The sequence below is a fragment of the Macrotis lagotis genome, chromosome 5 (assembly GCF_037893015.1).
Source record: "Macrotis lagotis isolate mMagLag1 chromosome 5, bilby.v1.9.chrom.fasta, whole genome shotgun sequence".
In the NCBI taxonomy this organism is placed as follows: Eukaryota; Metazoa; Chordata; class Mammalia; order Peramelemorphia; family Peramelidae; genus Macrotis; species Macrotis lagotis.
In genome coordinates this window covers 167,436,187-167,460,236 of record NC_133662.1, presented here as the reverse complement: position 1 = coordinate 167,460,236, position 24,050 = coordinate 167,436,187, and the positions used below count along the sequence as shown (strand labels likewise).

The 24,050-nt window shown below is 35.5% G+C and overlaps 1 protein-coding gene across 1 annotated transcript in view; it reads right to left on the bottom strand.

Annotated features, from left to right (window-relative positions):
• MYCT1 (MYC target 1) overlaps window positions 1-22,766 on the bottom strand; it is a 34,538-nt gene extending 11,772 nt beyond the window's left edge. The window contains exon 1 of the mRNA XM_074187859.1: window positions 22,589-22,766. Coding sequence (XP_074043960.1) covers window positions 22,589-22,643 — 55 coding nt within the window. The 5' untranslated portion in view covers window positions 22,644-22,766. The remainder of the gene's footprint in view (window positions 1-22,588) is intronic.
• Window positions 22,767-24,050: the final 1,284 nt, after the last annotated feature.

Below are 24,050 nucleotides of genomic sequence, written 5' to 3'. Positions count from 1 at the left end.
ACTCAATATCAGTTCATGCAAATCCCTCCAGGCTTCCCTGAAATCCCATCCCACCTGGTTTCTAATAGAACAATAGTATTCCATGACATACATATGCTACAGTTTGCTAAGTCATTCCCCAACTGAAGGACATTTACTTGATTTCCAATTCTTTGCCACCACAAACAGGGCTGCTATGAATATTTTTGTACAAGTGATGTTTTTATCCTTTTTCATCATCTCTTTAGAATATAGACCCAGTAGTGGTATTGCTGGATCAAAGGGTATGTACAATTTTGTTGTCCTTTGGGCAAAGTTCCAAATTGCTCTCCAGAAAGTTTGGATGAGTTCACAGCTCCATCGACAATGCATTAGTGTCCCAGATTTCCCAAAACCATTCCAACAATGACCATTATCCTTTCTGGTCATACTGGAAAATCTGAGAGGTGTGAGGTGGTACCTCAGAGAAGCTTTAATTTGCATTTCTCTAGTAATTAATGATTTAGAGCATTTTTTCATATGGCTATGGATTGCCTTGATCTCCTCATCTGTAAATTGCCTTTGCATATCCTTTGACCATTTGTCAATTGGGGAATGGCATTTTTAAAAAAAAATTGACTCAGTTCTCTGTATATTTTAGAAATGAGTCCTTTGTCAGAAACATTAGTTGTAAAGATTGTTTTCCAGTTTACTACATTTCTTTTGATCTTGGTTACAGTGGTTTTGTCTGTGCAAAAGCTTTTTAAATTTAATGTAATCAAAATCATCTACTTTATTTTTTAGTAATGTTCTCCAACTCTTCCTTAGTAATAAACTGCTTCCCTTTCCATAGATCTTACAGGTAAACTAGTCCTTGATCTTCTAGTTTGCTTATAATATTATTATTTTTTATGTCTAAATCCTGTATCTATTTTGATCTTATCTTGGTATAAGGTGTGAGAAGTTGATCTAATCTAAGTTTCTTCCATACTAACTTCCAATTTTCCCAACAGTTTTTTATCAAAGAGAGAGTAGCTGGACTCTTTGGGTTTATCTAACAAATTACTATAATCATTTCCTGCTATTGCACCTAGTCTATTCCACTGATCCACCAGTCTATTTCTTAGCCAATACCAGACAGTTTTGATCACTGATGCTTTATAATATAATTTTAGATGATGTAGGGCTAAGCCACCTTCTTTTGCACCCTTTTTTAATCGAACCCTTGGATATTCTTGACATTTTATTTGTCCATATGAATTTACTTATAACTTTTTCTAGATCATTAAAGTAATTTTTTTTGGAAATTTGATTGGTAGGGCACTAAATAGGTAGTTTCCTTTTGGTAGAATTGTCATTTTTATTATATTAGCTTGGTCTATCCATGACAGTTGATGTTTGTACAGTTATTTAAATCTGATTTTATTTGTATGAGAAGTGTTTTGTGATTGTTTTGAAAAAGTTTCTGAGTCTGCCTTGGCAAATAGACTCCCAAGTATTTTATGGTCTCTGAGGTTACTTTGAATGGGATTTCTCTTTTTTAGCTCTTCCTGCTCTATCTTGCTGGTCATATATGGAAAAATTGAGGATCTATGAGGGTTTATTTTATATCCTGCACCTTTGCTAAAGTTGCTAATTGTTTCCAGTAGTTTTTTGAATGATTTCTTGGGATTCTCTAAGGTATACCATCATGTCATCTGCAAAGACTGAGGGTTTTGTCTCTTCCTTCCCAATTCTAATTCCTTCAATTTCTTTTTTTCTCTAATTGCTGAAGCTAACATTTCTTATACGATATTGAATAGTAATGGTGATAATGGGCATCCTTGTTTCACCCCGATCTTATTGGGGATGCCTCTAGCCTCTCCCTATTGAATATAATGCTTGTTGATGGTTTCAGATAGATACTGCTTATTATTCTAAGGAATAGTTCATTTATTCCTACACTCTCTAGTGTTTTTAGTAGGAATGGGCACTGTATTTTGTAAAAATATTTTTCAGTATCTATTGACATAATCATATAATTTCTGATAGGTCCATTTTCCTAATATTGAACCAACACTGAATCCATGGGATAACTCATACTTGGTAAAAATGTATTATCCTAGTGATAACTTGTTGTAATCATTTTACTAAGATTTTATTTGAGATTTTTGCATCCATATTCATTAGAGAAATAGGTCTTGCGAATGCATTCTTTCATCAGGCCCTGCAGACTTTTCCTTAGGGAGTTCAATGATGGCTTGTTGAATTTCTTTTTCTGAGATAGGGTTGTTTAGGTATTTAATTTCCTCTTCATTTAACCTGGGCAACTTATATTTCTATAACTATTTGTCCATTTCACTTAGATTGTCAAATTTATTGGTATAGAGTTGGGCAAAATTATTCTGAATTATTATTTTACTTTCCTCCTCATTGGTGGTGAGTTCACCCTTTTCATTTGTGATACTAGCAATTTGGTTTTCTTCTTTCTTTTTGTTTTAATCAAATTGACCAGAGATTTATCAATTTTTTTGGTTTTTTCATAAAACCAACTCTTGGTTTTATTTATTAATTCAAGAAGTCTTTTTATGCTTTTGCTTTTAATTTCCCTTTAATTTTTAGAATTTATAATTTGGTATTTAATTGGGGGCTTTTAATTTGTTCTTTCTCTATTTTTTTGTTACATATTTAGTTAATTGATTTCCTCTTTCTCTAATTTATTCATGTAAATGTTTAAAAATATAATATATCCCCTGAGAGCTGCTTTGAGTGAATTCCATAGGTTTTGGTATGTTGTTTCATTATTATCATTATCTGGGATAAAATGGTTAATTCTTTCTATAATTTGTTTTTTGGTACACTCATTCTTTAAAATGAGGTTATTCAGTTTCCAATTGGTTCTGGTTCTATATATCCTTGACCCAATATTACATATGAATTTTATTGCATTGTGAACTGAGAAAGATATATTCACTATTTCTGCCTTTCTGCAGTTAATCATTAGGTTTTTATGTACATGGTCAATTTTTGTATAAGTGCCATGTACTGCAGAGAAAAAGGTATATTCCCTTCTATCCCCATTCAATTTCCTCCATAAGTCTATTATATCTAGGTTTTCTAACAATCTATTTACCTCCTTAACTTCTTTCTTGATTATTTTATGATTTGATTTATCTAAATCAGAGAGCAGGAGGTTGAGGTCTGCCACTAGTAGAGTTTTGCTCTCTATGTCTTTCTGTGGTTCTTTCAGCTTCTCCTCTAAGAATTTGGATGTTATCCCATTGAGTGCATACATTCAGTATTGAAATCACTTTATTATCTATGGTACCTTTTAGGAGGATATAGTTTCCTTCCTTATCTCTTTTAATGCTATCTGTTTTTGCAATTGCTTTTTCTGAGATAAGGATTGATACCCCTGCTTTTTTTTTTTACTTCAACTGAAGCAAAATATATTTTGCTCCAACCTTTTACCTTTACTCTATATGTATCTTGCTTCAAATGAGTTTCTTGTAAGTAGCATATTGTAGGATTCTGGCTTTTAATCCACTCTGCTATTTGCTTATGTTTAAAGGGAGAGTTCATCCCATTCACATTCAATGTTATAATTACTAACTGATTATTGCCCTCCATGCTATCTTCCCTCTATTTGTATTTCCCCCTTTTCCCCCTTTACCCCTTTATCTGTATCACCCAGTATTTTCTTTCTGATTACTAACCCCTTCCAGTGTGTTTGCCCTCCTAGATCCACCTTCTCCCCTTTCTTTCCTCTTTCCCTTTTCCCTTCCCTTCCTTCTGTTAGTTCCCCTTTTTTATTCCTTCCCTGTCTCCATTCCCCCCTCCCCTTTTCCCCTTTAAATATTTGAAAGGTAATTTTTTTTTACTGAGTGTCTGTGTGTATAAGTTAACTTTAAACCAAGTCTGATTAGAGAAAGATTCAGGTGTTTCTCATCTCCTCCCTTCTTTCCCTCTATTACCATGGGTCTTTTGAACCTCTTAATGTAATGAGATTTACCCCATTTAATCCCCTCCCTCCTCCCATATCCTTTCTGTCCCCCTTTGTAAAGAGGAAATGTTTTTAATTCATTCTATCTGAGTCATAGAAAATTCTGAGTATCCATCACTTCTGGCTAAGTATACTCTCTCTAATAGAATTACAATTCTTGAGAGTTATTAGAGTCTTTCTCCCAAGTAGGGATATAACTAGTTTCATCCCATTGTGTAGCATTCTCATTGATAAGTCATGAATGTCCATCATCTGACAGAGTTACAATTCTCAATAGTTCTGAGACTCTTTATTCCCATGCTGGGATATAGCCAGTTTCATCTTATTGGATAGAAGTTTTTTTCCTTTACACCCCCCCCCTTTTTTACTTTTTGTTGTCTCTTGAACCTCCTGTTTGATGTCTAAATTTTCTATTTAGCTTTGTTTTTTTTATCAGGAATTGTTGGACATCTTCCATTTTGTTAAATGTCCATCTTTTTCCCTGAAAGAGAAGGCTCAGTTTTGTGGGATAGTGGATTCTTGGCTGAATTCCAAGCTCCCTTGCTCTTCAGAGTATCTCCTTCCAGGTCCTTTGATCCCTTAACGTTGATGCAGCATAATCCATACTGTGGCTCCTTGGTATTAAAATTGTTTCTTTCTGGAGGCTTGCAGAATTTTCTCTTGTATCTGATAGCTTTGGAATTTGACCACAACATTCCTTGGTGTTTTCATTTTAGGATCTCTTTCCGGAGGGGAGCAATGCATTCTTTCAATAACTATTTTGTCCTCTGGTTTCATGATATCAGGGCAGTCTTCCATCACTAAATCTTGTAATATTGTCTAGGCTTTTTTTTCTCTTCAATGTTTTCAGGGAGACCTATAATTCTCAGGTTGTCCCTTCTGAATCTAATCTCAAGATCAGTGATTTTGCTGATGAGGTATTTCACATTTTTTCCTATTTTTTCAATTTTTTGGTTTTGATTAACAGGCTCTTGCTCACTCATGAAGTCATTAGTTTCCACAGACTCCATTCTTTTTTTTAGAGAAGAGTTTTCTTCATTTACCTTTTGCAACTCCTTTCCCAATTGGTAAATTCTATCTTTGAAAGAGCTTTCCATCTGACCAATTGAGGTTTTAAGAGAATTATTTTCTTTTTGCATTTCCCCAAATGAGGATCTGAATTATCCTCATTTTGTATTTCTCCATTTGAAGATCTGAGAGAATTGTTCTCATTTTGTATTTGTCCAATTGTATTTTCCAATGATTTGTTTTCTTGTTGCAAGGTGTTAATCTTCTCTTAGATTTCTTTCCCCAAATTTTCCAATTGATTTTCAATCTCCTTCCTTATTTATTCAAGGAAGTCTTTCTGTGCTGGAGACCAGATCATAGTCTCCTTAGAGGTTCTAGGTCTCTCTGAGTTAGGGTCTTTTCCAAGAATTTTTCTATGGACCCTCCTTCTCACTGGCCTTTCTTCATTTTACTAAGACCTTGAGTTGGGGAGGGTCGGGTTCATGGAGGTTTGGTATTGGGATCCCTAGAGACTTTACTCACTGAGTGTAATATCTCCAGCTGGCCAGTAGAGGGTGCTAGAGGATTTGCTCACTGTGTGTGTAATATCTCCGGCTGGCCAGTAGGGGATGCTGATGGCTTTCTCTGGAGTGTCTTTGACCTTGATTGAGGCCCTCTCCCTGGGCCTGGAGGGAGTGATTGAAGCTATTAAATACTTTTGTCTTTGACCAATAGTGGGCTATACCCTGGGGTGAGGTGATCACTCTCCTTTTTGTCAGCTGAGGTGGTTCTGCTGCTCACACACCTGCGCCTGGGTCAGAGGTAGTCTATAATTATTTTTGTTCTAGGAAGAGGCTTCAGCTGCAATGGAGGCCTGGACTCTTGAGTTCCTCCTGACGAGATTTGCCCAGGAATGATGTCTGCATCTCTCCTGCACCAGAATTCTCCTTCTAGCCCTGACGGCAAGCTCCTGAAGGTCAGTGCCAACACCAATGCCTCTGCTCCCTAGTTGACCCAAGCCCCTGGTAGACCAGGTTCTAGCCCACCTGCTGATCAAGCTGGTCCAGTTCTCGGGCCCTCAGGCTCCTGCACTCAACCCTGCCCCTAATTCATGGTTAATCCAGGCTCCCAGGCTCTCCCCACTTCTGTGCTCCAGGCAGAGTCTGCCCTCTGCGCTCAGACTCACCGGCAATTGCAGAAGACACATCCTGAAGTAGATGTTCTTTCTCCTGGTTTTTCTTTCTGGGTTTTGTCGATTGGATTTCTGTTAAGAGGTTTTTTTTTTTTCCATATCATATATGGGGAAAGATCAGGAGATTTTAGAACTGTGCCTGTCTTTTCTCTGCCATCTTGGTGGGAAATTCATACTATTAAGTTTTTTTTTTTTTTTAGATTTTTCAAGGCAATGGGGTTAAGTGGCTTGTTTAAGGCCACATGGCTAGGTAATTATTAAGTGTCTGAGGTCAGATTTGAACCCAGGTACTCCTGACTCCAAGGCCGGTGCTGTATCCACTGCGCCACCTAGCTGCCCCCTTACTATTAAGTTTTAACTGCATTAATATTTTCCTTCAATCATCAAGCCCTGATTTGTAACATATGCCAATTTCGAGATGGAGCTACACTGAAAATTTAATAATCAACTCTTGTGACTCTAGCACAGATAATTCAAACAGAAGAGAAATGTTATGAGTGTCATGATGAAGGATAATTATAAAAAATTTTAATCTGGAGAAAAGCCTTGTTGATGTGGTATGAAAAAAGTCTTTTCTCAGATTTCAAACTTTATTTGCTATTAGACAATACACATTGAAAAGAAAACAATAATAGCTAGGTTTTAAATAACAATTCAGGTTTGAAAAGTGTTTTCATAGGTTAACTCATTTGATCTTTTTTAACCTTATTAATCAATGTATGTGAGAAAATCTTTGGTGGGAATTCAAACCTTATTAATATCAATAAATTCACAAAGTAGAAAAATCACATCAGTGAGATTTATGATTAATTTTGAACTTTCTAAATGTCAAGTAATTATTGAGGAAAGCTAATCAATGTAACAGATCCAGTCTATTAATTGATCATCATTGCTTTTAAGATATTAGAGAAGTGAAATTGGAAAGCAAAGAGAAAAGGTAGCAATTTGAATTAAAACTAAGATTCTGTCAAAAACATTTACCCTTTAAAGTTCCTAATATAATTTCCAATTAAGTTCAGTAATGAAAGGGAGCAGTTGTGTAATTTATATACAAAATCTGGATGATTCCAACTTCATAATGTGATCTCTATTCAAAAATTCTTAGACTCATTTTGACTCCCATCAAAGCCTGACTTTATATTTCCAATTTAATTTGTATCTATTCCCATCCCCAGTAGAATTTAAGTTCTTTAAAGTTATTGTGTTTTTGTCTTCTTTTATCTCCCTTGCTCAATTTAAACTCAGCTCAATGAAGTTGTTTTGCTTTGATCTTTGTGACACCAGTGCAGAGTACAATTTGTTATACAAAATAAGTACTTAATAAATGTGTTTTTAATTTAATTGCATTCACTTCTGAGCATCACCTTTTTAAAGCGTACTGGCAAACTATCCAGATGTGCCAGAACAGTGAAGACACTCAAGATTAAGCCATATAAGGATGTAAGGATTGTCTTACTGCTAGACTGGCTAACTATCCCCTAGCCAACAAAAGTGACTCATTATTTGATCACTGATTGACCCACCTATGTACCAAAAAGTTCCTCTAAATTAGGTCACTCCTAAGTACTTAATAGTAATTTGTCTACTATATTTAAGCAATAAACATAAGGCTTTACTGACCATAATCATTTTAGCAAACTTCATATAATTAAGGCATACAAATTTAGCAAACCATTCTATTTAAAATACCTTTCTTATTAATAAGAGTGAGAGTTCACAGTTCAGACCACCTATTACTACATGCACAAAATGAGCTCCCCCTTCCACACATTCCTTGTGAATAATCTGAACGACAACAGTCAAATGCAAGGGAAGAAATCCAGGGGTCTGGTCTATCAGACAGGATGCATCCTACTATATTTCTGAACCACCAGCTATGATCCCTGTGGAACTGTAGATATGGGAAGCAACATGCTTATGAGAAATGAACTCTTCAAGAAGGATCATCAGAAAACACCAGGGGAGAGGGATATTTAACCTATAGAAGAGAAAATTTAAAGGGATCATAATAGACTCTTAGGTATTTGAAGCATCTACCTGAGGAAAAGGGATTAATGGTGTTATATTCTGCCTTTCCCTAATAAACAGAAAGTTTTAGGGAGATACATTACTCCCAACATCATGAAAAGCTTCTTACTAGAACTACCACCAAATTATATAATGGACTTCCCCTAAAGGTCTTCAAGGAAAGGGAATCTTGGTCAGGTAATGGGTTAGGCTAAATGCCCTCTGCTATACTTTCAAACTCTGATATTCCAAATAGAATCCTCCAGGTAAAAGTGAGTAATTTCATTCCACCAAAATATAATTAATGAAGAAGAAATTCAATGGATACCATTCTCCTTTAACAATAATAGAGCTGATTGTGGAATCACATTTCTTTTCTTTAATTGTTTGTTAAAAGTTGGTGAAGATAGGAAGTACATTTGGAAGAAGCCTGCTAAATTATATCCAATGTTCAAAACATTGATTTCTATACTAGCATCTAAAACTAGTAGTTTTAATTAGTATTCTCAACTAATTGTATTTGTAATTCTTCTTTGTACCCCCAAAATGACAGGATAACATACTTTATTGAATAGAGTTCTGTATCAGTGGAATAGACTAGCTGCAATAGCAGGAAATGATTATAGTAATCTGCTGTTTGATAAACCCAGAGTCCAGCTATTAGGATTAAAAACTCCCTCTTTGATAAAAACTGTTGGGAAAATTGGAAGTTGGTATGGAACAAACTTAGATCAGACCAACACCTCATACTTTATACCAAGATAAGATCAAAATGGATACAGGATCTAGACATAAAAAACAATATTATAAGCAAACTAGAAGATAAAGGAATAATTTACCTGTCAGATCCATGGAAAGGGAAGCAATTTATTACCAGGGAAGAGATGGGGAACATCATTAAAAACAAACTAGATAATTTTGATTACATTAAACTAAAAGGCTTTTGCACAGAAAAAACCATTGTAACCAAGATCAAAAGAAATGTAGTAAATTGGGAAACAATTTTTATGACTATTGTTTCTGACAAAGGACTCATTTCTAAAATATACAGAGAACTGAGTCAATTTTTTTTTTTTAAAAAAGACAAGCCATTCCCCAAATGACAAATGGTCAAAGGATATGCAAAGGCAATTTACAGATGAGAAATCAAAACAATCCATAGTCATGAAAATTTGCTCTAAATCACTAATTATTAGAGAAATGCAAATTACAACATCTCTGAGGTACCACTTCACACCTCTCCCTCTCGGACTGGCCAATATGAATAGAAAGGACAATGATCAATGTTGGAAGGGATGTGGGAAATCTGGGACACTAATGCATTGCTGGTGGAGCTGTGAACTCATCCAACCTTTCTGGAGAGCAATTTGGAATTATGCCCAAAAGAAAACAAAAATGTACATACCCTTTGATCCAGCAATACCACCACTGGGTCTATACCCAGAAGAGATTATGAAAAAGGATAAAAAATCACCTGTATGAAAATGTTCATAGCAGCTCTCTTTGTGGTAGCAAATTAATGGAAACTGATGGAATGCCCATCAATTGGGGAATGGTTTAACAAAATGTGGTATATGTATGTGAAGGAACACTATTGTTCTATTCAAAACCAGGAGGGATGAGAATTCAGGGAAGCCTGGGAGGATTTGCATGAACTGATGCTGAGTGAGATGAGCAGAACCAGAAGAACATTGTACACCCTAACAGCGACATAGGAGTGATAATCAACCTTAATGGACTTGTTCATATCAACAGGGCAACAATCAGGCACAATTTTGGGATATCTGCAATGGAGAATGTCATCTGTATCCTGAGAAAGAATTGTGGCATTTGAACAAAGACCAAAGACTTTCTATGTACCTTTAGTTTCATTTTAAAAAATTTTCTTATATATTCTGCTGTATCTCATACTATATATTTCTTCCTTAAGGATATGATTTCTCTCTCATCACATTCAACTTAGATCAATGCATACCATGGGTATGATGTAAAGATTATCAAACTGCCTTCTGTGGGGGGTGGGGGGAGGGAAGCAAGATTGCAGCAAATGTAAAAGAAAATAAAACCTATCTAAAATTAAAAAAGGAAGGATAAGACAACATAGTTTAAAATTAAAGGGAATTGAATTTGTCTTATTAATTCAAAAGTCATTTATTTTATTTCAATGTATTCCCTATTGAAAGGAATACTTGAAAATGAAGCAGTAGCATTTCACACACATACACACACATGCATACTGAGTATCTATTTTACTTCTCTATAGATAAGATGACATAGGTAAAGTACCTTGTAAATAATAAAGCATTACACGAGTGCTAGCAATTTATTATTATTGTGTGGCCTATTTCTCTATGTTATTTTACATTCAGAATAGAAACATGAAAATAAAAGATTAATAAATCTAAACAGTTTTTATTTTTAGATTACAAAACACTTTTGTGGTAATTGATCCCACATTGTCCATGGCTGATAATGCTTCTATACCCTATGTAGGACTATCTAACTATAATTTATTGCTGAGGAAGTTCTATTTGGTGCTATAGGGATCCCCTTCTGAAGTGGATTCCATCCTTAGTCCTATCTAAGTATGAGGTCAGAGTAATCATTAAATAGATATAAACGTAAATGTATTTAATGAATTTTCTATATTATAGAACTCTAATAGGACTTTTGAGGGACAAAAGAGAGAAGAAAGAATGGGAAGGAGGTGATTAGGATGCACATTGCAATAAAGTAGGCATGGCTGCAATGATATGTGTAATCTAAAAAACTTTGATTGCTAAATATTTTCTAAATATGAGAAAATGAGTTATTAGTATCTAGTAACATTTATGGAAGAAAATTCCTCAGTAAAATTTCCATTATAAATTTTTAAAACTAAAATATATCTATATAATCTTAGAGGTAAGAGGGAGTTGCTGTAATCTACTGAGGGAGTTGCTGTAATCTACTGAGCAAAGGAAGAGGGGTAATGACAAGATAGGATTTATGCTTTAGGAAAATCTCTTTGGCATGTGGAAGATGGATTGAGGTGGAAAATGCTTGAGGTAGGGAGACCAATTAAAGACAATCATAACAGTGCTGGTAAGAGATTGAATTAAGGTAGCATCCATGAGAGAAGATGGAAAAGTACAGAAGCAAGAGATGTTATAGAAGTAGATATGATAAAATTTGATGACTGATTAGAGATCAAATAATGGTTAGTAGTAGTAACAGTTGACTGGAATAAGAATAATCAAAGGGGGGGTGAATATCAGAAAGCAGGAAAATTAGGTTGGAAACAGACTGTGGCAGATCTTGAATATCAGAATAAAGAAATTATATCTCCACCTGTAAATCTGTAAAGGATTTGAACAGGAGTATGATCAAAACAGACTGCTGCATTAAGAAGATTTTTTCCTGGAAGCAATGTATGCATTATTTCAATTGGTATTTCTATTTTTGTGTCCAGAAGTTCTAGGCAGTTTTCTAGTATTTCTTCTTGCATTTTGTGTTAGCTTTTTTTAAGTTTCATGTTCTTCTGGATCTATAATTCTTAGATTGTCTCTATATAACCTGTTTTCAAAATCAGAATTTATTGATTGGATAGAAAATGTCTTTTATTATTTTTTTTGCTTCTCTTCTAGATTTTTCTTCCCTCCTGCAAATTTTCATTACCAATCAATTGTTTTCTCTTTTCTCTTTTGCTAAATTAGTGAAAATTGAAATCACAGATTCATGTTTTTCAATTCTGCCACTATTTTTGCTGTAAAGATCACAATTTTCCCTATAATTTTATCTCTTTAAAATCACTCTATAAACTATTTGTTGTCATTCTATATCCTCCTCAAATTCCACAGTTTTCTTTCTTATCAACTGTTAGATCATTTTCCATTTCCATTTCCATTATTTTGCAGTATTTATTAAGAGAAATCTGAATTTGTTTACTAGATTTGGAAGTTCTATTTCCTTCTGTTGTTCATGATTTCCCTAATGATTTAGAAATTTTTGTTCAAGGTCCTTAAGTTTTCTTCTTCCTAACATCTTTAGTCAGTCTCCCCTCCCTTATTTTTCCCTAGTACTCACTCTCTAATTCCCTCCCTTAGGACTGGATCTTAAAGATTCTTATTCATTTTCTATGCTTCCTGGGCAATTCATTGTTCACCAATTTAACTCTCAACCCCAATTAACTTTTAATGGCACAGTACTGACATCAGTTGAATGCTGGACTCTTTCCCTTAGTCTTAGTCGTGCATCAGGCAGAACCCCCCCCCAATCCTATATTCATAGTTTCTTGTCCTATTTCCTTCTATTCCTCAGTTTTTTCTAGCCAGGCTGTTCAGAGCACTGCCACATTGGTGTCACTGTATATGATTTTTGAGGCTAGTTCCCTATCCATTATTCCATAATACCTCTCATTTAGGAGAAGCTGCCTACTTTCTGTGACTATCTCCTTACATATGGAAGGTAGGAATATGGGATGTGACCAAAAAATATTCAAAAAGCAACCAGGTAGGGGAAAAAAGATATCTTTAGGAATATAGTGGTGAGCATCTTTTGATGACCCGATGGGAACCTGTTAAGTACTGCCTCTTCAAGTTTTTAAAGAAACATTATCCTGTGACCTTCTAATAGTTGACACTTGACTCTTTAGTCAAGAGAAGCTTCTGGTCCTGCCTCTGACACATGCTGACTGCATGACCTTGGACAAAATGATTAAACTCTCAATACCATGGTCAACTCCTGTAGACTATAACTTAAAGAGAAGTTGAAGATTGGCACTGTTAGAAGAGATTTCCTTACTGTCATTTCCTATAGGAATGATATCACAAAATCAAACAAAGATAAATAGAATAAGATAATTATCTTATACCAACTCTCAAATAGTATTCACTATTTTCAGATCTTGGGACAGTCTGATGACATGGCCAGTGCTGATTAAGATATATTTAGGAAAATAAATACACATTCTGTTAATACCTAGATGCCTCTCTCACATACAAATAGAATATACAAATATGCCTTGGATAAAAATACTCAAGGAAGGGCAGCTAGGTGGCTCAGTGGATAAAGTACAGGCCCTGGGGTCAGGAGTACCTGGGTTCAAATACGGTCTCAGACACTTAATAATTACCTATGCGGCCTTGGGCAAGCTACTTAACCCCATTTGCCTTGCAAAATCCTAAAAAAAATACTCAAGGAACATATATAATTGCAGCCATGCCTACTTTATTGCAAGGTGCATCCTAATCACTTCGTTCTCATTCTTTCTTCTCTCTTTTGTCCCTCATAAGTCTTATTATATTTCTATAATATAGAAAGTTCTTTCAATACATTTATGTTTATATCTATGTAATTATTACTCTGACCTCATACTTAGATGGAGCTACGTATGGGATCCACTTCAGAAGGGGATCCCTATAGCACCAAATGGGACTTCCCCAGCAATAGATTATAGTTAGATAGTCCTACATAAAGTATAAAAGTATTATCAGCCATGGATAATATAGCATCAATTATCATGAGCATTACAGTTTCTGAGTCAGTGAACCAAAAGTAGATATAATATGAGAAACTACAGAGATCAATATACAAGAGAAAAGATAGACTTTGGGTATCTTAGGCCAAGGGTTCATTATCAGCTAACCAGATATAGCTTTAATTCCATAAAAAGAGCATAATTTGAACTTTCCAGTTTCTTATGACATTGTACATGTTTTCATGAACTCATACATGAGATCAATATTGCCTTCTAGTTTTCTCTCAATTTGCTTTATCTGAATATCCATGCCACATTGTCTTTCTCTGAACTCCATTGGTTCAAAATCTGTTACTATTTAAACAGAACATATAAAAATGCTTCTCTTTCACTGACATTATCCTACCTTTTGATAAGAATTAAAAATCTGCTAGGTTTTGCCAGAATTTCTTAAGTATTTCTTCTTTTTTCTGCCAACTAAATAATGCAGTGGGTAAAGCTCTGGCCTGAGTTCCAGAAGATCTGAATTCAAATTTAACCTTAGAGGGAGCTGAACCGAGATGGTAGAGTAAAGACAATAAATTCCACAAGTTTTCCCTCAGACCAATCCAAATACCTTTAAAAATGACTCCAATCAGATTCTAGAGTGGTAGAACCCACAAAAAGACTGAATGGAGCAATTTTCCAACCCAAGACAACTTGGAAGATGCACAGAAAATGTCTGTTACACCAGAATTAGAAACAACTGACTGGCAGCGCAGTCTGGCCATGCCAGAGTGAACTGGCTCCAGGCATCCAGAAACAGCCCACAGGGTGCCTGGGTCCTTGGAAACACCTGGGTCCATGGCAGCAGTGGTGGTTTCCAGACTTCTCAGCACAAGGATTGCCAAGGGCAATTGGGAAGGGCAGTGGGAACACTGCCATACTAGGGTGAGAATAGAGCCCAGTCCAGCACAGGCCTCCATACAGACTCAGCCCAGGGACCCAGGACCAGCCACCCAACAGAGACCCATCTGGCTACTGCTTCCAGAGCACTCATCCCATGGACAGTTAGGGGGTTGGGGGAGATTGCAGAGGTCTCTTTGCTATCCTTGAAGCAAGACTCTTGTTTTTGCCCATACTCAAAGGAGCAGGGCCTCTCCTCTCAGTTGTAGGTCAGAGGGGAGTGCATCTGGTCACCCACAGACCAGAGCACAGGTCAGTACAGCAATGAGAGTCTCTCATAAGACCATGAAGGAATTGAAGTCCCTGGGGGTGCAGTGTTCCTGTAAACAACTGCAAAAACACTTAAAACCTTGAGATAGTGTGTCCACTCTAGAAGCAGAACTCCACCCTAACAAAGAGTTAAAATAAAGTCATGGCCTGGGGAAATGAGCAAATAATAGAAAGGGGGAAAAAATCTGACCATAGACAATTATTTTGATCCCATGGAAGATCAAAATACACATTCAGAAGATAATAAAGTCAAAGCATCCAAGAAAAACATGAATTGGCCTTAGATTATGAAAGAGCTCAAAAAAAGATTTGGAAAATCAAGTAAGGGAGGTAGAGCAAAAATTAGGAAGAGAAAAGAGAGAGATATGAGAAAATCATAAATACCAAATTAGCAGTTTAGAGAAGGAATTACAAAAAAATATAGAATAAAAATAACATTTTAAAAACCATTTGGATCAAATGAAAAAAAAAGCAGTCTAAAAGGCTATTGAGGAGAAGAATGCCTTAAAAAGCAGAAGTGACCAGATGGAAAAAGGAGATAAGAAAACTTTGAAGAAAACAATTCCTCCAAATTTATAATGAAGCTAAGGGAAGCTGATGACTTTGTGAGAAATAAAGAAACAATAAAACAAAACCAAAAGAATAGAAAAACTAGAAGAAATGTGATACATCTCATTAGAAAAACAACTGACCTGGAAAACAGATCCAGAAAGATAATTTAAAAATTAATGGACTACCTAGAAGTCATGACCAAAAACAGACCTTAGAATTCCTTTTTCAAGAAATTCTTCAGAAAAACTGTCTGGATATCTTGGAAGTAGAAAGTAAAATAGAAATTGAAAGAATCTACCAATTACCTCAAATTTAGCCTTAGATTCTTACTATCAGGGTGACCATGGACAAGTCTGTTAAACTTTGCCTATTTCAGTTTCCTCAACTGTAAAATGGCAGTCAAAACAGCACCTGATTTTTGTAAGAATAAAATGATAAAGTTTATAAAAGATAGTATCTGCCAAAAGAAATGTTTATTCATTCCCTTCACCAGCTTAACTCTTCCCTTTCTCCCTCAGTCACTTCTTGAGAATTTATAAGGCAGGTGTCAATATATCAGCAATTGTTCTATTACTTTTCACATCATAAATATGCTAGTACATCCTAGAATTGTATGCCTGATAAAGCACATTCTCTCCCATTAACTTCAGCAGAGCTGGTGTCACCCCTGCAGTTCAGTTGACATTTTTTATCATATTAACATTCTGCCTAACTTAACCTTTAGTCTGTGTTTCAGACCTCCTATCTCCTTACCTTGCTACTCTATTACTGGACCTTGAATTCTATATGCTTCTCTCTCTTAGGTGTTCACTGATATTATTAAGCAAGTAGTTTCTTCCTCCTAAACTAAATCTCTCTCATTGCTCCCACTATAGTTAGTCAGTCAACAAATATTTATTAAGCACCATGTACCAGGTATTTTGCTAAGATACAGAAATGAAAGGAAAGCAAAAAATGGTGCTGTTCTCAAGGTTTCACAGTTAAATAAGTGAAGCAAATGAAATAATGGTACATACCAGCTATAAATATATAGTACGAATAGAAAAGCATCTGAGGGAATGTGCTAGCAGTAAGGAAAGGGAGGGAGGCTATCAATAAAAGGTATCACCAGAAGAAGATAGGGAAGTTAGAATACAGAGCTATGGAGAGAGCATTCCAGGCATGGGGGACACAATGAAAAGTGTGGTATAATTCTCCATCTGAGTAAGGCTCTACTGCTCTCTCTCAGCTCTAGTGAATACTTTGGGCTCAGTTCTTATTATCTTTGTCAGGCCTAGAGGCCATTCTGAGGTTAAATCTCTCTCCTACTTAGCTGGGATCCTAGTTCTCTTCCCTTCTGTCTAAGCCTGGCTAATCAGAGATTTTCCCCTCATACTCTAATCAGGTCAGCATCCCTAAACTCTAGACCTAGTTACCTTACATTTTGCTTTGTTTTGTTCTTGTTTGTTTCTTTGTTTTTATATCTCCAGTATTAAGCACAATGCATGCCGTTTAGTAAGTATTTAATAATCACTTGCTGACTTCTTTTTCCCCACTGAATATGTAGACTTTATTGATGGTACATACCATAGATTTTCTGCTTCTCACTACTAAAAGGTAGCTTTGGGGCAAAGACAGTGAATAAGGCAAGGAATCCCTATTACAAGGGAAAAAAGTTAAAGTTAAGGGCTCTCTTATGGTAGAACTCCTCTTTTAACTGGGGATGAAGATACCTATCTTTATTTCTTGGAGGTTATAGACCATGAGGTCTTCTGTTTGGTTGTCAACAACTACATTCATCACTATGCCAGGAAATGAGCTTGATAAAATGGTCATTGCCTACAGGATACAACATAGTCCTCTGCGTAGTTCAAAATGACTTTCAAGAGTTCTTCTGATGCCTGATTCACCACCTTTTTTGGCAGGTTTCTCCAGGTCACAGGTCAGATCCACAACAGATACAACAGGAGTAAGAACTTCCCATTTAGCTAGGCTATGAATTTACCAATGGCCTCAGCAGTACCAATGAAAGCAAGGATGATATTTTAGCCAGCACCATACCTATGATGCAAAAACTTGTCAGAGGGGTCAACCACTGACTTATGCATTGCAGTAATGGCATGGAATGTGAGTCCTTCCACAATGCCATAGTAATTATAAATAGCTTTGACCAGGGTGACCAAGAAGTGGATAGTATAGGAAGCATTACTGACAAAGCTATTTTATTTCTCATTGATTCACTTCTATCACAAATGAAGGGGCATCAGCAAAAGAGGAAGAGATAATGACACACTTAGCTTCACCCTTCATGTAAGTCCCATCTTTTTCCATAGTGGCAAATAAACCAATGGACTCTCCCATTTTTTGACTTCAGCATTTCTCCATTTATTATTGGTGGGATCATGCTTCTGGAGTATAGCACAGACTTTTCCATTGACCACCAGCTTTCTATTCTCAACCTTGACAGTGTGCCTGAACTCACCATGGGTAGAATCATACTGGAATATATAAGCCTTATAATTGAGATCAGTGAAGGGATCATTGATGGCTATTTTGTTCACATTGTCTAAAGTGAATGCAATCTGGTCACCAGGCATCCAATATGGCCAAATCCATTGACTCCAACCTTTATTATTCTTTCCTAGAGATGTGACTGCAGCAATGGACCTGACAGCAGACTTGGAAGAAGAGCTGAGAGTCTAACTTCTCATAAGAGATTATAGGACAGAGGGTGGGAAGAAGAAGCCTTATCTATCACTTACTCCTTCTCTCTGATCATTTTGGCCTAGAACCTCAACTAAAGTAGTATCATCAGACACAAGGAAATGTATGCTTTTTCTAGTTCTTTTGAAGATCACCTAAGAGGACTCTCACTTTAACTTTGGAATACCGTATCCATGTTGCTAAACTTTGCTCCATTTCTGAATGTCTTCTAAGTTCAAGAAACATCTTATAAATACAGAATGCAATCAACCTGGGCCTCTTTTTGATGATGTTGAAATTATGACAAGTTCTCCTCTCCTTGATAAATAGAAAAGGAAATCCCAATGTCCCTAAGCTATAGAAACCCAGATTTATTTCACTGGAACCTGGCTCATGTGTATATCCTGAATTAAAATATGTCCTTCCTTTTTTTGTTTTTGTTGTTTCACAATCACCATCATATTTGGAAGGCTCTCACCCCTCCCTTTCACCTGCCTGGAAGATCCCTAGCCTCTTTCAAATTTTGGCTGAAGTCCTACTTTCTGCAAGTGACCTTTCCAAGTTACCCCAACCCATTGAACTCCCAATTTTATGCTAGTGCTTTCCCCTCTAAAATTACATCCTATTTTTGCTTTGTATTTTTAAAACTTTGGTGTTACAGTGTATAGAAAGTTGATCCTGTAATCAAAAAGACTGGAGTTCATATTCAATTTCAGACTCTTAAAACTATGCTATTCAACTCATTTAACCTATCTGCCTCAGTTTCCTTAACTGTAATATGAGATTAATCATAGAATTTACCTTCCAGAGTTGTTATGAGGATCAAATGAGATATCTGTAAAGTACTTAATACAATGTCTGGCATATAGATGGTGTTTAATAAATGTCTATTTCCTTTTCCCTATTAGTACATTGAATATTGTACCCCACTCCCCCCCTTATACTGTGAGTTCTATGAGTTTAAGAGTCATGCTTTTAAATCTTTCTCTTTACTGACAGTCTTTAGCATTGACACATAATGACAAATAATATGCCTGACAAATTATATGCTTAAAATCATTATTGACTGATGACTGACTTCAGCTGATATGGCTGACCACATTCAGATTCCTCCAGACCGTTGTAGTAGACTGCGGAGTATACTGTTTAAGAATAATAGTAATATGGCTCTTGAAAGTTTGCAAAGCACTTTCTGTGTCATCTCATTTGATTCATTAAATCCACTTTAAGAAGAACCTTCTCAGATCACCCTGGCTGGAAGTATTGTCTCCTTACTCTGAATTATAATAATACATAATTTCATGTCTATTCTTCCTTTTTTTATGTTTCCAGACATGATTTCATTTATACAGAGGACTCCAAAGATGTACCCTCTCTCCCAACCCAAATTTAGATAAGTAACTTCTCTGCAAGATATAATCTTAGGGAGTCTTCTAGGGTAGCACCAATAGACCGATTTCCCCCAGAATTGCTATTTAATTGGTATGTATCAGGGCCAACTTGAAATTAGACCTTCTAGGTGCTAAAACTGATCTTCTTCTGCAAGGTTAGCTATCATTTATTAACCATGAGACATTATTTACTTTCATTTTTAAAATTATTTACCTTTTTTAAATTTAGAATTGTTCACTTTGGAATAGATCACAGAATTACTTTAAAAAACCTGTTTAAATATATCTTGGAGATTTGCATATGTATTTAATAAATGCAGTCTCTTCATAAATGAAAGTAGCAAGCTACATTGTATCAGAGATAGCCTCTTTAGGAAAGAAGTTTCATGGAATAGACTTCATACTTTAAGGTTGGCTATTGATCATTAGTGTACTTATTGGAATTGGGGCAGCTAAGCGACACAGTGGATGAAGCACTTGCCTTGGATTCAGGAAGTTCGAATCCAACATCTGACACCTACTACTTACTAATTGTGTGACTTTGGGCAAGTCACTCAATCCCTGACTGCCTCACATCCTGGGTAATTTCTAGTAGTCCTGATTCATATCTGGTCACTGGACCAGTTGGCTCTGGAGGAGAAAGTAAGGCTGGTGACTTAGCACAGCACTCACTCAAATCCAGTTCATGTGCTTGTCATGGCATCACCTCCCTGATGTTGTGGTCTTCTTCAGAAATGAAGGACAAACAGTATTTTTGGAATTTGCTAGCCATATACTTAACTCCTTACTATATTGACAAACATAATTTACTTTAATTTTATAGTATTTTTTTCTTGGATCAAAAATTCATCAGTGCAAAGAATTGAGGATGTTTGTCTGTCCTTCTCAAAGAGGACCACAACATCAGAAAGGTGATTCCTTGGCAAATATATGAATTGGATTTGAGTGAGGAGTGTGATGTACTAAATAAGCAGCCTCACCTTCTTCTCCAGAGGCATCTAAGATCCAGTGGCCAGATTTGAATCAGGATGACTGGAAATGGTCCTGGATGAGAGGCAATAGGGTTAAGTGATTTTCCCAAGGTCACATAGAAATATGTGTTAAGTATCTGAAATCAGATTCAAATTACCATCCATCAGACTCTAAGATCAGTGCTCTATTCACTGAATCACCTAGCTTCCCAGTACAAAGAATAGCTAGGTGAGAAAACCATCTCTACCAATGCAGTTCAAAATCTTCTCTGCAATTTAAAGTCTGGTTGTTTCCTAGAGCCCAGAGAGGTTTGTTTTATGTAGGGTCTAGATGGATCAGGACCAATGTCTTCCTGCCTTTGAGACTGTCTTTCTATCTACTAACACCATACATATATAAAATGAATATAGTACATTCTGAATATCTATTGCTTTAACTACTCATCTTTTAAAAATTATGAACTTTTTAAGTCTTTTATATCTTTGAATGGTGTCTTTTTTAAATCCTGAACTTAAGGAACAGCAAATAAAATGAGAATTGCCATAGACAAAGCATAGCATAAAAAGATAAATAGACATGTGACCTCACACATACACAATCCAATGTTTTCTCTATTCAAGTACACAACAAATTCTTTTCAAAGAGCCCTGATTGTATTTCCTACTAACTTTACTGTTCTTTTCTATAAATTTTTAAATGTCCTTTTTCCTGAATTTTTTTCATTTTGATAACTCCATTGCTTACTCCCAATTCTCCCTATCCCATTGAAATAAAAATAAAAACACAGAAAATATACATGGTCCATCAGAATAAATCTCCACATTCCTCCATAAAAATGATTGAGAAAAATGTCTGTGATATTGGACCACTAGGGGGCGATTGAAGGAACAGAACTGCCTTTGCCTGCAATTCACTATTGCTAGAGAGAATCAAAAAGTACATTTTACTCTTCAGGTCAGTTGGTAAATATATAAGTAATGTCTCAAAAAAATCTCATAGGAATTAGAACTGGAGGAAGCCTCCAAAATCATGTACTGCCAGGAGTTCTTAGTTTTTTTTTCTGTGTTATAAACTCTTTGATGTTCTGATGAAGCCTAGATCATTTCCCAGAATAATTTTTAATTGAATAAAATATACAGGATTTCAAAAGAAACAAATCATACTGAAATATTTATCAAAATATATTTTAAACCAAATTCCTGGACCCTAGTTTCAAAAAATGCGATTCTAGTTCAACTTCATCACTTGTTTCATTTAAACACAGTTCTAGAAAATCCTCTGATTTAAGGATTAGCTAGGTGAGAAATTGCTTCTTTATTTCTAAAACTCTATGATTTCAAGTACTTCATAGTAGTCACAGCTTTGTCTATTTTTTCTCCCTCTATTTCTGTAGTCTCCTCACTTCCCTGCCTCTTTGGAAGTAAGTGTATACCTTGCCTGAAATAATTTCCATCATTAACAAACTTGCTCTCTTTCCCGTACTCATCAATTTGTATTTTTTCAAATCTCTGCTGAAAACATTTGTCTCTTGTTTATTTTTCAAATTTTCTTTTTCCTTTGATATTATTTTTAACTTTTAACAAATAGTGATGTAGTCTTATACCTTATATTGTTGAGCTACATTTTTACATTTGGTTTCATATCTCTATAACATATTTCAGCAATATTCATATTTAAGATATTAATGCATATTTAGGACATATATAAAACAACTAACTTAAAATCAATTTTTTTCTTTCAAGATGGATAGATATGCAAGAAAATAGTAAGAACAAAGCAAACAAAAGACCTCTTCTAAAGAACTTTTAATCCTATGAAATCAGGACACAAATTCAATAGCTACAATTGGAAACAAACTTTGTTTCCAAAAAATTATAATACTTTTCCATTTCTGAGTCATCTCTATGACCACTCCCTTTCTCTTACCACCCCAATATTAATTTTTACCTTTTTCTTGAACTCTATGTTCTCAGCAAATCACCTTATTCCTGTGTCTGGATTCTTTTCCAAATGAGTCTAAAATGAGGTTATCTGTAATTTTTGTTCCTGCTATTTCCATAAATCCAAACTATGCTAACTTTGCCCAGATTCTAGGAACCTAAATATTGAAAGATTATGAATGATGTAATACATTAACCAGAACCTTTTTTTCTGTACTAATTCAAAATAAAAACAAAGGAAAAAAACCTTACCCCAGAAATTTTCAGGCCATGGGCTCCCTAACAAAGTTGCATTATTAGCCATCATATCCACAAGAAACAGAGGAGAGGGAGGGGGAGAAGGAAAACTGAGAGATCCAAAAGGAGCCCTTTGATTCTATGCTTTGTGGTTCAACCCAGGAACAAATACCTTGCCTCTGCCACTCAGATACTTTTGTTTGCATAAAAGGAAATAAGAGTATCATGTTTCCTGCTTTTATACTCAAATTAGCAATGTTTGTCTTATCTTGGAATGCCACATGGTTACTGAGACAAAAACAGTTTCCTTCTCGTCATTTCCTCAGTGCAGGAGTACATGGATTTAGGATTAAATTACTAAATCCCTCCTCTCAGATGTTTTCAAACCTTGAGTTGAAGAAAGGGGTTATTTGTTTTAATTTCTTTCCCTCATTTATTATGCACAGGAAGATTCTACACAGTTAATTACTGAACTTCAGGTAAAATGTGTTTATGAAGAAAGTTCTTAAGGTTCTGAGGTTTCAGTCATGTTCAACTCTTTGTAACCCCATTTGGAGTTTTCTTGGCAAAGATAGAATAGTTTGCCATTTCCTTCTCTGGTTCATTTACAGATCAGGAACTGAGGCAAACAAGGTGAAGTGACTTACCCAAGGTCACACAGCTAACAAGTATCTAAGGACAAATTTAGAACTTCAAGTCCATTGCTCAATCTACTATACCAACCGTCATCATTATAATATAATATATATATATATATATACATATATACATATATAAAACACTTTAAGGTTTGCAAAGTGCTTTATAGACATGATCTCATGATCTCATTTTATCCTCACACAATAATCCAGGGAGGTAGTTGCAACTAGGTGGCACAGCAGTTAGAGAAAGGGACCTGGAGTCCAGAAAACATATGTTCCTGAATCTGCCTTCAGACACTTGCTATATGATCCTGTGCAACTCACTTAACTCTGTTGTCTTGTTTCTTCATCTGTAAAATGAGCTAGAGAAGGAAACAACAAAAGCAGTATTTCTGCAAAAGAGTCTGACATGACTGAAAAGACTAAACAAAGGTGGAATTATTATCCTAATTTTACAAATGAGGAAGAAGAAGCAGTCAGAAGTGACTTACCCAGAGAAAGACGGCTGGTATTTCAAGAAGGATTTGAACTCACGACTTCCTGATTCCAGATCCATTGCTTTATCCCATCTCATTTAGCTGTCTCCTACAATGATAATAGTTAATTTGACAAAAAAGAAAAAAGTAAGATATATATGTATTACAAATAGTCATTTTATATATACTTAATGGATTTAAGTTCTATTTCAGGACTTATAAATTATCTTTAGTAAATTGAAGAAGCAAAAATAAAAAAGAACTTAATATTTATGTATATTACTTTATTGAGGAGAGGAGGTAGAAAGAACAAACGTCTCAATTCCTGGAAGAATTCTCTATACCCATTCCGGTCATCAC